Source organism: Atractosteus spatula, chromosome 4 (assembly GCF_055471065.1).
Source record: "Atractosteus spatula isolate fAtrSpa1 chromosome 4, fAtrSpa1.hap1, whole genome shotgun sequence".
NCBI lineage: Eukaryota > Metazoa > Chordata > Actinopteri > Semionotiformes > Lepisosteidae > Atractosteus > Atractosteus spatula.
The window spans coordinates 4,611,617-4,626,291 of NC_142709.1; the positions used below are offsets into that span (position 1 = coordinate 4,611,617).

The window sequence follows — 14,675 nt, forward strand, 5'->3', positions numbered from 1 at the left end:
TCAACATGCAGAATGTTTTAATGACAACCTTTCCAAACTTCAATGCAATCTGATTGCAAAAAAATCCTACTGTGAAAGACTTTCTATAGTATCTTACTAAGTAAATTAAATAAAAGAAAATATTTGCCTACGGTATGCTTTTTTTAAAATGTAGAAACATATTACGCATTAACCAGTAATAATAATGTAATATTTAAAAGTAGTAGCTATTTAATTTATTATTAAATTAATAATTAAATAATCTTGGCAGAAAACCTAATAATTGGTCTAAGCATGTTTGCTGTGTGCCTGTTACTAGCATCTCCAGTGATGATCAGAAATTGGGCAGAACTGTTTGATGTTGTCCATTAATTTGGGAAATTTGGGAATTCGCCTAATGACTTGGAGCAGGTTCTGTCAGCTTACCCACAGAGGACAAACATGACCTCAGAAGATGTGCACTTAAAAAATAGATTCCAAATGTTCATTATAAATATGAAGCACCTGTCATCCAGAATGATCATCAGCCTAATATAATGAAAACCATCATATGTTGAGGTTAATGAGTGAACAAATACAACATGTCAAATGATGGGTAATTACCAAATTGAAGTGATTAATCCTTCATCGAGACCAGTCTATACATTGTAACAGGCACAGGAGATCACTGTTTTTTAGTCAGTACCTGCATCTTAAAGGAGGTTGTTCCCAAAATAATGAAAAATAAACTCTTACTTGGAACTGCTGAAGTTTGGTCATGAGTTCCTCTAGTTTCTGGGACTGTTCGCCCAGCTGAGCCGAAAGCCTCTTCCAGCGGAGCAGGATTGCCTCAATCTCCAGACGATATTTCTGACTGATCTCGACTGGAGCTTTCTGGCACAGCTCATCCATAGTCGAGGTCAGGTAGTTGAGACCACTCTGCTGCTCTTGCAAGGATACCTGCAAAGCCTGAGCACATAAGAAGAAGAAACGTTACATCAAAGCAATCTACTGACATTCACTCAAGGCATAACTAAATTGTATTGTATTACATTTTAAATGAGACTACTATGAGATAAAAGTCTAAATAAAGATGAAGATTTGTTCTTCATGTGATGTCTGCCATATTCATCATTTAATTAATGAAAAAATTCTGCTTCTGCTGTACTTTAAAAGTACCCGTTGGGAAAGCCAGTTCATTGGTATTGCAACATTACTTTGGCATCTAAAACTGTAATACTGTACAGTAACTAGGATAATTTTCAGTGCTGATATTAAAGGGCTACACCCCATTTAAATGACTACTGGTGCTGTAAAAACACTAACAGTAACATGCATAATGTACAGCATACAGCATTCTGCATAATGTAGCTAAAGGACTATGGTCTTAGAGCAGTCCATTAGTTTAGTTTACACCTCCCCTGAGCGTGGAAAAGCAATGTTATTGCACACAAGGTCTGTCACAAACACTAACTTAACATTAACAACTTAAACCAATTATGAACGTGGTAGCCCCGTGCCTCCGTTATATTGGAAAGCTGGGTGTTAATAGATGATTTCGTGGTAGGAATAGTATAAATAGTACAGAGCCAGGAGGGTCTGTTTCACTTCATCTAGTAGAAGAACAGTAACAGCCTGCTGAAATTCCCAGAGAGTTAATAACAAGCTATCCCTGACAATTTGGCTATAATCCAGAACATATCACTCTTATCGGTTTTTATACTGACCACTTTATATTATTTTCTGGCCTCAAGTGCTGTGCACTGTACAGTCCAAAGCTCAGAGCAAGCTCTTCTGGTTCTCATTAGTGACTGAAAAGCTTTTCCTGGTAATCCATCTCTGCTTCCAGCTTACTACTTTTCTATCACTTGACATGTATCACCGGATTCTGGCATGGGAATAACAATTTCTAAGTCATAGTTCAAGACCTTCAACACTGGCTTAACAATGTTATAAAAAAGAATAAATTGTGCAACTGCTGTTTAATATTAATGCCTGCTATTAAAAATGCTTCATACTGTAATCTTTAGTATTTATCAAGGTTAAAGCTTGTAATCAAAGTTAGGTCACCAAACCTACTGCACATGTACCTGTATAAGTGTATATATGTTGTGATCAGAGACCTACAGTATTTGCTGATGCGATGCTACAAATTTTAATATACAATTACGCTCACGTTAAAATCACATTTATGTGTTTTTTCATTAAAGCTTTGATATGGAAGGAAGGACAGAAGGAAAATGAATCACAACTAAGGACCACAGACAGGATTTTAAGAGCCGAAGTCTTTACCAAAAAGTCAGACCCAGTTTCACTGCCATGGTTTATTATAATAAGAACATTATTAGATTAAACAAGTTCATTTAAAAATCTAAGTGAATGTTTTTAGGAAAAAGAGCATAGATTTGAATTTTTGAATCATTATGACTTTTGGGTTTCTCAACATGTATATTTACTCCTGCAACATATAGTCTACATGCCTCTTTTCATTTTGCCAAAATCATTCTAAGGGAGACTAAATATTTAAACTATCAAGCAGATACAAATACACTGAGCCTGCTTTCCATGAAAATCTTATTTTAGGGAGAAAAGCTTTTTTAGCATTACATTTTAGAAGGCAGTATCCAAAGGTGTCTTTGATCACAGAGACTTACATAAGATGAAAGGAGAATATCACCAAACTTTGACACCTGTCATGTGTATCAACACCATAATCATTTCATTAAAATGATTTACTATACAGAATGTATTTTTTAATGTTTCTTATGTGATGTACTGTATTAAACATGATAAATACTAGGTACGTTATAAATTATGCAACTTACTGTATATGTGTAACAGTTTAAAACCTGGTGATGCTTTTGGAAATAGATGTTTATGGAAATACCGTTTTTGTTGACGTATCATTTTTGATCGTTTGAACAACGCCTCGCATCTGCTACATGGGACCGTTATTAGGCAGCGGAGCAATTTTAGCAACAGACTGCTCCAGCTACGGTGTTCAAGGGAACGTTTCCGCAGGTCCTTCCTCCCGGCAGCTGTCAGGGTGTATAACGCTGCCCTAGGCTTGGACTGTTAGCCCTTCATCTGCTCCTCTATGGACAGCATTTTGCACTAATGTACTTTTTGGACACTGCATTAATATACTGTTTATACTGTGGTACTTTCAATCTGTATATGCATTTTGCACATATTTTATTGTGTTACACTGACTATGAGCATATTTTGCACACACCTAACTCTATTTATTTTATTTTGTATTGCTTATTTTAATTTTTAGTCTATTATGATGTCTGTTTTTGCTTGTCTTGGGCTGAGCTGCTGTAATACCTCAATTTCCCTTCGGGATCAATAAAGTCTTATCTATCTACAGTATCAATCTTTTGGTCCCTGTTTACAGTATGTCATTCACGTCTGTATTCAAAGACATGCCTTTCCTTCCATAACACGAAGCTGGGGACGCAGCGGTATGGTGATTGCAAAAGAAAAGCAGACCTTGATCTCCTTGAGCCTCTGCTCCATGGCTTGGTATTCAGTGACTGCAAACTGAGGCACGACCAGACGGCTCTCAGACTGCTGGATCCAGAAGAGAAGAGAGGTCACTGTCTCCCTGTAGCGAGCAGGGGGGAGGCTTTCCAGAACTAAGACAGAACAAAAGCACAAAGACACAGGCTCTATCAGGCTTCCCAGCATGCCCTGGTCTGATCGAGACATACAGTATAGGACTTCTGCTGTGGGTACAGCACACTAATCAAATACCATAACCACAACACTTTATTTTCTTACATCTGTTATGTTATCCCTTCACGTCAGCATGCACAATTCTGCAACTAAGACGGAGCCGGAGGCAGCAATGAAAGACACTCAAGCAAGTGTTTGTGTTTTAATGGACAGAAGCAAAATATGTTCAAATCTAAAACAAATGTGATAGTTCAATCATTGTTGAAATAGCCTCATTACCAATTAACAGACGTATTATAAAACAATACAATTTCCAAGTATTAAAGTAAAATAAATATTCTTATCTGGTTGCTTGGCCTCGAATGCAATTTAGAACCTAATGGATATTAAAACATACTGTATGTGGAAATGTTGTGGGGAAATAGAAAAATCCAATTATTTTTTGGTAATCTCATTTTCACATGGCATACATTACTATGTATTAGAGTATTAAAACAACTGGCATCTTCAATCTAATAAACATTTCAGTGCATTCAAGAAGAACCTTTCCTTAATTTTCACTCTTTTTATTAATTAGAGACTGCTTATTTGTAGCTCTTAGGTGAATGAAAGCATTATTTGAAAACCTACAGTACTGTATGTGAGTTTGTGTCTGAAAGGCACAGCAGGCATCACTGGTGAGAACAGATACCACAGTAAAAGAGTGAATTAATTTGAGAAATCAACTTTGAGTGAGTTGAGTTGAGTGAGTCTGGAACAAGCTAGCCAGCCATGTTGTTGAAGCCGATACCCTGGTTTCCTTCAAGAAGTTGGTGGATGAACCCTGGATCAATTATCAAACAGGCTAAATGGGGAGTATGGGGTCCTCCCAATAGTACCCCTTCTTCTGCTCTTATTAGGAGATGACTATTAGAACCATTTCACAATGACTGAAAGCAAACACTGAGCGGATTTCAAAATTATAAGGAGTATAGAATTTCCAAGGTGTATTTAAACTCCTGCACATATCAGTAATTCATAGTTTGATTTTATATTAAAGTAAATGACAATTGTATCTGAGATCCTGTCCATGAAATGGTTTACATTAAGAATGTGGTATCTTAACAGCAGCCAACACCAGGGATAAGTTAAACATTTTTTATTATTCTGTTTAGTCTTTGGCTTAAGCTTAAGTGTCTTATCCCCAGGTAGCTGCTTTCTCTCTCATACACATCTTTACATTACAAAAAACAGTTCAGTCATTATGATAAATGTAGACTATATTAAGTAACAGATAATTAGTTACCATTATATAACATTAATGTTTTGTTGTTAATTCCACAAAGATTTCTAATCTTCTAGCCCTACAAAAAGGTCCTTTAGCTGTCAACATTAAGAGGCCTCTGTTAAGGGTAAAAAGAAAAGAAGATACATCAGCTACAAGAACAAAAAAGCTCTTCATTAATCAATATCGGTGCTCCTGTCTTAATTCAGAATTGCTACACAACAGCAAGACTGACTAGCAACAGTAGAAGGATACTTAGTAAAGGCCACTGTAACAAATGATAAGGAAATAAAGACACAACTGGCACTGTGACAGATGTTAAAGGTGTAAACATCGAGAAAGGTGATTTCCTTGACGTCTGTGGTATTGCAAAGGAACTTGTCATATTGGTAACTGAATTTATAGTAACAATAAATCTGTGCTTTTTAACTTTTAGTCATATAGTACAGCACCTCCAGTGGAAATTATAGTCACGTTTGGACACAATACACATGTATGATGATTTATTATGTATAAGCACAAACACAGCTGCCTCTCTGGTGAAAATTTGACTTTGACTATTCTACAGGGTGATCTCAGGCATATTAAACTTGGGACACCATAAGAATCACGAACAAAGAAAAATAACATAAGAAAAATCACAAATTCAACACATCATGCTCACTTGGTAGGTTAGTAGCTATGATAATCTAATTTTACTCCCAGGCGCTTGTCAAAAGTACATAGAGTAAGGACATTAATCACCTGATCGGTAAGCCTGTTCCAGTCCTTGTTTCAAGACAGAGTGTAAAACAGTCCCCTGAGTTCACATTGTCTATAGCCCTTAGGATTTTATACACTGGACTTGCACCAAATCTCCTCTCAATCTGCTTTGATCGAGACTCTAAAGAGTTAGCCCATTTTATTGCCTGTCTGTGTATGGCAATCCCTCAAATCCAGGAATGATTCTTGTTGCTGTTCTTTGAAATCTGCAGCTACAGTATAATATCTGTGGTACAGTGACCGAAAACTGAACACAATATTCAAAATTTGTTCATGTTCCCCTTCATTTAAATTTTCACACTTTATACTTTTCACTCTATAACCAAGCAATCTGTTTGCTTTTTATTGCTTCCCTATATTGTTGTTAAGGGCTCATACAGCGGAACAATCTACATACTGTACAATCCTCAATCCTCTTCATGTCTTGCTTTCTACAGCTCAGAATCACTCATGCAATATGTATGATGTATGGTCCTACTTCTGGTGTCACTTCACACTTCTTATTGTTAAATTTAATTTTCCAGTGTCAGCTCAATCGAACATTTTGTCTTTGTATTTACCACACCCCTTTCTTTTGTATGACTCACAAATTTAACTAGTTTGCTTACTATACTAGATTCTAAATTGTTGATACCCCTTAAGATGAGTCCTGCTCGAGAAACACTTTTCAGAACATGTGTATACAGTACATTACCTTGGGATTTCCCAGTTTCTATTACTACAGTACCAGGTTCCTTAAGACAACTTTGCTGAGAAGCGCAGTGATTTGGTTAGAGCAGATATTACAAAGCTAATTACTTCCCCACTGTGTTTTCCACAGACGTCTCATCTGGAGTGCAAACACAGACATGAGCATTGATATTCGATGTATGTCATATTGCAGCTAATCATCTATCTTCTTCTCATCCTAGTCTGCTGATATTGAATTCTTATGTGTCCCCAAGATCAGACCAGGAACCCGGGGTCTTTTGTGTCCCTAGGAAGGGACACAAAAGGGACACAAAAACCCTAGGAAGTCTAGGCTCTTAGGCTGCAGGATACTCTCCTCAAAAGAATCAGGGAACAAGACTGCTTGGATGCTTCTTCTTAAAACATCTATCCATTTTCTAACCACTGGGAGGACCCTGGCAAGAAAAGGGTGCAAGGCAGGGAACGCTCTGGGTGGGACACCAGTCCATCACAAGGCACACACAGACAAAAACATCACACACTCACACCAGGGCCAATTCTTCTAGAAGCCATTAATCTACCAGTACAGTATGTCTTTGAACTGGAGGAGGAAACTGGAGCACCTGGAGGAAACCCACATGTACTGTAAATGGGTAGAATATACAAACTCCACACAGAAAGCACCCTACAGTAGGTTCAGAATTGAACTCAGGGCCCCAGCACTCCAAAGCAGCTAATTGCTGTGCCACCCTTAAAACATACTGTATGTATTTGTTCAACAGTAAGTTCATATTTAATGTTATGAATAGCATTTTATCTACAATATTTTGTATAGTGTTTATAATATGTTCTTAATATGAAAAAACTCACCGTCAAGACAGATCATAGTGACTCTTGATTCCATACTTTGAATTATTATTACAGTACATTTTTCCTAATTGTCTGATAAATGTCGACCATTGTGTTACGAGCTTTGTGAGAATTCTGTGTCCAATGTATAGTATTTAGCATTTTTCCTTCCACTCAGGCAGTTGTGAGATGCAGTGACAACAGATTTTTTCAGACAAATACAAAGCATGTTAATTAACCTTTGGTGATTGCTAAGGTTGTTGGAGAATTTTGATCTTTGACTTCTTCAAGAATGACAGAGTTCATTTAGCCATATGCTTGGGGCCATTGTCATGTCAGAAGAAGCAGCTCCTGACAATCAGCCAGTGACCTTGTATTGTGCTCCATTAGCTGCTCAGATGAGTCTCTAACAAGTTATATGAAATGCATATTTTTCTGTCCTCTCCGTTAAAGTGTTTTAGTTGAATTCTGCTCATTGCTCTGACTTTGAAGTTCATATCTGGTTTTGCTTGTAAAGAGAAGATTTCCAGATTTGATGAACAGTTATCAACAGTTGTTTCCCTTTAAAGATTTGAACTTCTGCCTCTCCTCAAAAATAACCTCCAAGCGGCTACAATTCATTTAATCACTTTTTGCTCTTATTTTGTATTTACTCATCTTGAAGAAATGTTAATTCTTGCACTTGTCACAAAGTCATGTTTAAAATCTCTATGGAATTGTTGCCTAACACAATGGGACTTTTCTTTGAGGATCTTGATGTGAGTTTCGAAGAGTTTAGGTTTTACTCTTCAACCACATCTATTGTCACTAGCACCATTTCACAGACACCCTTCTGTGTTTTATGGCATTCTCATACTTGGCTAGTTTAAAGCAAACCCGTTTTGGTTCATCTGCTTTAAAACAATGTATAAATATGCCAGCAGCTCATAGTTAATATAACAGCATTGTGTTTGATTGGAAGTGGACTTATTTAGTCCAGAGTTATTTTTCTTGGTGCACTTAAGGGGACTCAATGTTGATATATTTTTAATTAGCATTACGGTATATTGTTAGCTGTGAAAAGGAGCTGTGTTCTCGAAAATGTGGACATAGAAAATGTATTTTTTTTCTTCTTGATATTTCCAGTAGGCAAAATAAACCATTCTTTGTTATTTGTTGGAGATTTCTTACAGGGAGAAAACTTCCCTCCGGGTCACAGCAGTTTAGAGAGGATTTTTGTTCAGAGGAGAGTATTTAGTTTCATAAGAATTGATGTACCTTTCCATATTCTGGACCTACTGTATACTGGGCAGTATACACTAGTGGGATCTGATTGGCTTGGTAAGACCAGGTGTCTATGTTTTAGTTCTGCAAGGTAGCTTGGCCAAGATATTGCCACATATAACGAACATTTTTAAATAATAATCAGTGTACTTTGTGTTGTGGTGCTATGTCTATTAGATATCTGTGTCTTCAAAGTTGTTGCCTGTTCTTTTACTCTGCCAGGAAAAAAGACCCCACATGATCTCACTTGACATTCCCTGACTAATAGTGTGTTTTATTAAGTTACACATTTGCTTGCTACTGTAGGTAAGGTGGTGTCCAGACCTGATTTTTAACTTCAATATTACATTACTTAATTTAGACACCCTGTTAATTCCAACTGGCACGAAAGCTTAGCTAATCCCACATCAGACACTTTCCAATTAAGATCTCACAGACATTGAAATGAAAAGAGACAATATCTTCATCATGGCCAAAAGTGACACTACTTAATTTCTTTCAGTTTTTTACATAATAAAATCAACTAATCTTTATTAAATGTTTGGGTCTTTGTAAATGTAACTATAACGTTTTAACTATTTTATTTAATTATGTTATACTGAGTGCAGGATGCAAATATTTACTGCTGTGACAGTATCCTTTCCATTGTGTAATGGTTTCCTTCACACTATATACTATAATACTGCTATAGCTCAGAAAAAGACATGAACCACAAAGTAACTTTGGTAGTCTTGCTCCTCAGACAGTCTTCACTGATTGGAATAAGATCAGTGATGTAGACGTCTCACAACAGAGGTAGGGAATGCTCCACTGATTTGCAGGGTCAAGGCTCTTAGATATGTGTATTATTATGTCTCTGAAACAAGCCAAGCAAGTCATCTCTGTTTCCCTCGATGTTGAGCAGGACCTGAGATTCTACCTCAACCCAAAGCTTTCCCTGGATTATTCTTAAATGATTTTTCAATTTCTCTAATGGCAGAAGGGTTAGCGTTGATGGGGGATAAAATTGATTTGACAGGTGTACCTGCATTCTCATCCACTGTGTTGAAGCTCAGACAATTGCACTCTTACTGCGAATACTGAGACGTAAATTCCCAGTGACTGAAGAAAACACATGATTTTCAGCTTTTCAGAAAGGATAACTGAAAACGGACTAGACTACATTTCTTAAAAGGGTATGAAGCGCACAGAACTGCAAAATAAAGGCAGAACAAACTGACAGCATATTTCCATTTGTGTATTGCTTTCATAATCCTTTATCATTAATAACACGCAGCCAAAATAAACTAAACTATTAATGTAATATAAGAAAAAAGGGCCTTGCAAAAGTGTTCACCCTTCCAAAGATGTTTTGTTGAATTACAAATGAAGTATACTGACTGAGGCATCCTTGAGAGACAAATACATGAAAATGAAAATTTAAGGATTGATTAAAAAATTTCATTTTTTAAAGATGTATATACGTCATTTGTAATTCAACAAAATGGGACATCATTGGAAGGTGGAGAATATCTTTGCAAGAAACGAAATGTCGTGTTTTTATAGTGGATTAAGTTTGCTAGTCTACTCTAAATATGAACATATACAGGATGTTTAATATATAGACAGCTCAAAGGCATAGATCTATAAAAAACTCAATTTCACTCATCAGTGGCAAGGGAGTAAGAAAAATGTATTTGATATGCTTCTTGTACTTCTATACCATAATTACTAAAATTAATATTCCACAAACACATTTCCACAACTTTAATTCAAAATGCTTAAGTAGAAAAAAAAGTACTGACCAGACCAAGAGCTCAGTTCATAGTCCTTGACTAACCATAGATGTGCTTTCTGTTTCATTTACAGTATACAGATCTGATTCTTTTCTTAAATGACAATGTCAACACTGATGAATAAACAGATGTGTGATTTGCTTCTTATCTTTCCTATTTCATTCTTCAGATTAATACGTATCTGAAGCCATACTTGATATATATCCATTCAGTGGATCTTTCTAATAAGCTGCAGTTCCTCACAGACTCAGTGCGTGATTAAAATCTTGATACAAATGCCACAGCCCCTGTCTCTGGCTCCAGATGCTGCTGCTTAGACTGCAAGAGATGCCCTTGAAGCTGATCAAAGTCAGCCCCCAGAGTGGCCTAAATTGATGCCTATTTGGAGCCATTTACAGACAAAAAAACTTACCATAACCTTACACTGCACACCTAAGAAATCATTACATATTTAATAGGTGTGGACAGAACTTCCATTTAACCAGGGTGGCTAACATTCTTTGAACTCAAATTTTTCCCTATGCTGTTCAGGCTGTAACAGCTCACTCCTGCCATAAAAAAGGGATAACTGTCCTTGTTAATTAATGTTTATTCTAAGCCTCCAGTGCTGTTGTTCCAAAAATAACAACAGCTAGCATACATTTAATTACTAAATTAACCCCTGTGAAACTGATGTTTTTAACATCTTGAAAAAAACCTGTAAGGTGTGCAGGCAGTATTCTTGTGATTTGCTTGTACCAGTTTTGGGGGGATTTTTGTGTTTTGTGTTTGCACACACTTCAGGAAGCTAGCAAGCCTCTGGCATATCCTGTCAATTTCCAGAAAGGGATTAGGAAAGGAAATATACAGTACTGCTAGACATGACGAAAACTATACAAAAATTTAAAAAGATTACAAAAAGATACACCAGTCTGACAGGGGAAGGGTGAAGAGCTCCAAAACTAAGGAGAGTGGTGAGCATGGAAATCTTGCAGACTGGGAAAGAAAGATAGACTTCAGACAGTGCATCCTACAGGATAAACTTCCCATCGAACATTGTCAACACAACATTAAGACCAGACCTGTTAATCTGGTCAAGAGCTTCAAAGAACATCATCGTGTCGGAGCCGATGATTCGATGGGAGGCGTGTATAGAAGAGGCATTCAAGAGGAAGTACTTCTCATGTACAGCCCTTGGTGGAAGACTGTGGAGATGGAAAGTCAAGTGCCTGCCAGTGGAGGGTGGAATGAGGGATTTCCCAGGGCAGGCACTGCGGAGAGTGTGGAAGATCCTGGGCATAAGAAGCCAGCATTGAAAAAGAATTTGCCAGGCAGTGGGACAAAAGGTAGACTGTAACAGGAGCTGGTCCAGGCTCCCGCAAAGCGTAGTTCAGGACCCAATTCAGACGGTATAATCCGGAAGTAAGTGGAGAAGGACAACAGGGGAAGGTACAGCAGGATAGGATGGGTTGACAGACAGGGGGGCATGAAGATGGTGATCGGGTGCTCAGGGGATGTGGCGCTGGCAAACAAGATTAGACAGTCCAAAGGGATAATCCGGGGCGCAGTCCAAAGTCCAGAACCGGGTGATCCATCCAAGACATGACAAAAACAGTTAAAATCCAGAATGGGATCCAGAACAGGGACAGGGAACAAAACTAAAATAACGAGGCCAGGCGCTCAGAGCCCCGGACTCAGACGGTCAGGACGCCATGATGATGCCGATGCCGTCGGGTCTTCCCTGGACCCGCTGGTAGGCAGGCTTCCAGGCGTCCATCTCCCAGTGCTGAGCCAGGAATCGCAAGAGTGCCAGGCTTTAATAGTGGGACAAAACAAGAGGCAGGTGCACATAATCAACTAAAATACGAAAGGGCCGGAGCGCCCATAAGAGGAGGGATCCCGATCGTGGCATTCAGTAGACAAGGCTTCACAATGGCCGTGTCAGAAAAGGGAGGAGCAGTGTTTCAGCCACCTGGCTCAAGTTGGGCCTGATGAACCTGGCCAACACAGTCTCTAGGTGTATTTAGTAGCACTGAAACTCCTAGTGAAGAGGGGACAGAGTCGGGAGCAGGAACAGTCATGCATGTAAACATACAGTCCCAACTGCAGTAAAAACTGTACAGGCTAAACAAAACTGTCCTACTAGGCCCAACACTCAGGTACATCGTGTCTATACTGTATATGAAGGTATTATGAAATATGGAAATAACTTTTGACATCTTGCTATTTCATAGCACTGAAAGGGGTGGATCAATCAAGACGTATTGTACATACACCTGTGTCACTGGTCTGCTATATTACACTGAAAAGGAACAAGTAAAGGTTTATTCCATGCTGAAAAGAGAAGAAAAGAAACACAACATTTCTGCTGCGGAGCCTTCTTCAATTGTCACTGAAACATTCTGTTTCTTTTCTTCTCTTTTCAGCATGGAATAAACCTTTACTTGTTCCTTTGCAGCCTACGCATGCTGATGCAACTACCTATTACTACCAACTACTTATATTACACTGATACATTAATAAGGGTGAAACAGCTATCTGTGACTGCTAACTTAGGGCTTTATGTATGCAAAAATCTGAATTAGAAGTCTCTTTAATCTATTCCACCACTTTCAGCATTGTCAAATAGCAAGTGCTAATTAATATTCATTCCATAAATCACACCAATTTTAATTTCCATTTAGAAAGTTGATTACCACATACATATTTTATTTTACTCAGTATTTTATAAATGACCAGTGCCACAGTAGTTACACTACTAAAGGTATAGGTGTGATACCCTGAGGTAATTTGGAGAAATGGGATATGATTGGCAAGCTCTGGGAGGTGAATTAAGGTAACACTGATTTTGTCCACATCAGTTCAAATAGTGTCCTTTCATGCTCCATTGAAAGTTAATATCTTATAAAAGCAAAATAAGTGCTACAAGGATACTCATCTTGAATTCTAAGGTAAAGGTATTGCCAGAAGTAATCTGTCAGATCCCAACCCTTCCATTTACTGTTCTTAGCCTAGATTTGTAGCTTTTCCATCAAATTATGTAAAATAGGCAAAGACATCTGTAATATGACTGATTGCTTAGGACACGTTTTCATCTTTTGTTGCATTATTTCATTCATCTTTTCTAACCATACTGGAGCTCTATGATGTAAAAAAATGCTGACCTTTCAACCTGAATGCTGTGTGCCATTGATAAATTGTTATAAGATTTTCATTAGATTTTGTTTTAAAAAATAACAAACACCATGTACAAAAAAGATGTCCATTTACTTCCAATACTTAAGAAAAATGACTTATTCAACAGTAACCTTTTGATTCTTACTTTACTTCAAATCTACTGTCCTACAAAGACTTTGTTCCATGACAGCTAAAAGATTTTGTTCCAGATGGTGTGTTGACAGTGCTGTCAGCAGCAACAAAGGGGGCTGCCAAGCAAGTTGCTGACCTATTGCTTCTTCTGCTGATCCAAGGAAGTATTTTCAACAGCCTGGACATTAGCCAGGGCCCCTGCTGCCACAGACAGTGGCAGAAAACAGCTGAATATCCAAAGAAAATAATACTCTATGCAGTATGGTACAGATACAATCACTGTTTCGGAATCCATCACTTCAAAGTTAGGAAACACATTTTTGCTTATGAAGTGGTTTCTAGAAATTGTTGCTTTACTAAAGTCCATTAGTTTGATTCAGTGTTTCAAATGTTGATCAATATGATTCATATTTGTTTTGCTGCAGTGGTCAAGAACACAAAAAGGTACAGTATATATTTACAAAACATCCAAACACTGTACCATAGGAACACAAAACTTTTCCAGACAAGATAACAATAACTGCCTAGTGTTCCCAAACTTTATAAAAAAAACAGGTGCTTCATGGTGACCTATGAGATAAGATGGACTGTGCCTCTCCAGGACAACAGCTGAGACTTCTGTTCTATACATATACACTTATAAGAAAGAAATATTTATCCCTGTCTTCACTCTGGGTGATCCACTTTCCACCCACAGTCCAAAATCATACTGGTGGGATAATTAGCTTCTGGGAAAACTGTCCCTGTGTGTGTGTGTGTCTGCCCTGGTGTTGTCAGGATAGGCTCTGGCTCCCCCATGACTCTGACTTGGAAGAAGCCATTAAAAAATTGATGGATATTCATCATGATTCATGGGACTGAAAAAAATATTTTTCAGATATTCCAATGATATTAAAATCTTTATGGATGAAATCATAAGGAATAAGTAGAAGATAGATTTGGCTGTGTCTACAGTACTGTATGTCTATACTCTCCAACTTAAAGAAAAAAAATCAATTTTCACCTTGAATGTGCACTGCAGAACACAATAATGTACAATCCCCTAAGAATGGACTTCACATGCTTCATGAAGAGACTCTAGTGGGCAAGAAATAGTTTAAAAAGACATTAGCAGCCCCCTGCTTGTCTACTCTATTACTGCCATGCAGTGAAATGGGTACTGTAGG

General features: G+C 37.7%; 1 protein-coding gene across 9 annotated transcripts in view; it reads right to left on the reverse strand.

Moving 5' to 3' along the window:
- The window catches only part of dmd (dystrophin), a 721,300-nt gene that overhangs the window by 421,805 nt on the left and 284,820 nt on the right, over window positions 1-14,675 (reverse strand). For all 9 annotated transcript variants that reach the window (XM_088914984.1, XM_088914986.1, XM_088914981.1 and 6 more), the window contains 2 exons: window positions 3,454-3,599; window positions 715-927 (listed from right to left, as the gene is read on the reverse strand). In XM_088914984.1, coding sequence (XP_088771110.1) covers window positions 715-927; window positions 3,454-3,599 — 359 coding nt within the window. The remainder of the gene's footprint in view (window positions 1-714; window positions 928-3,453; window positions 3,600-14,675) is intronic.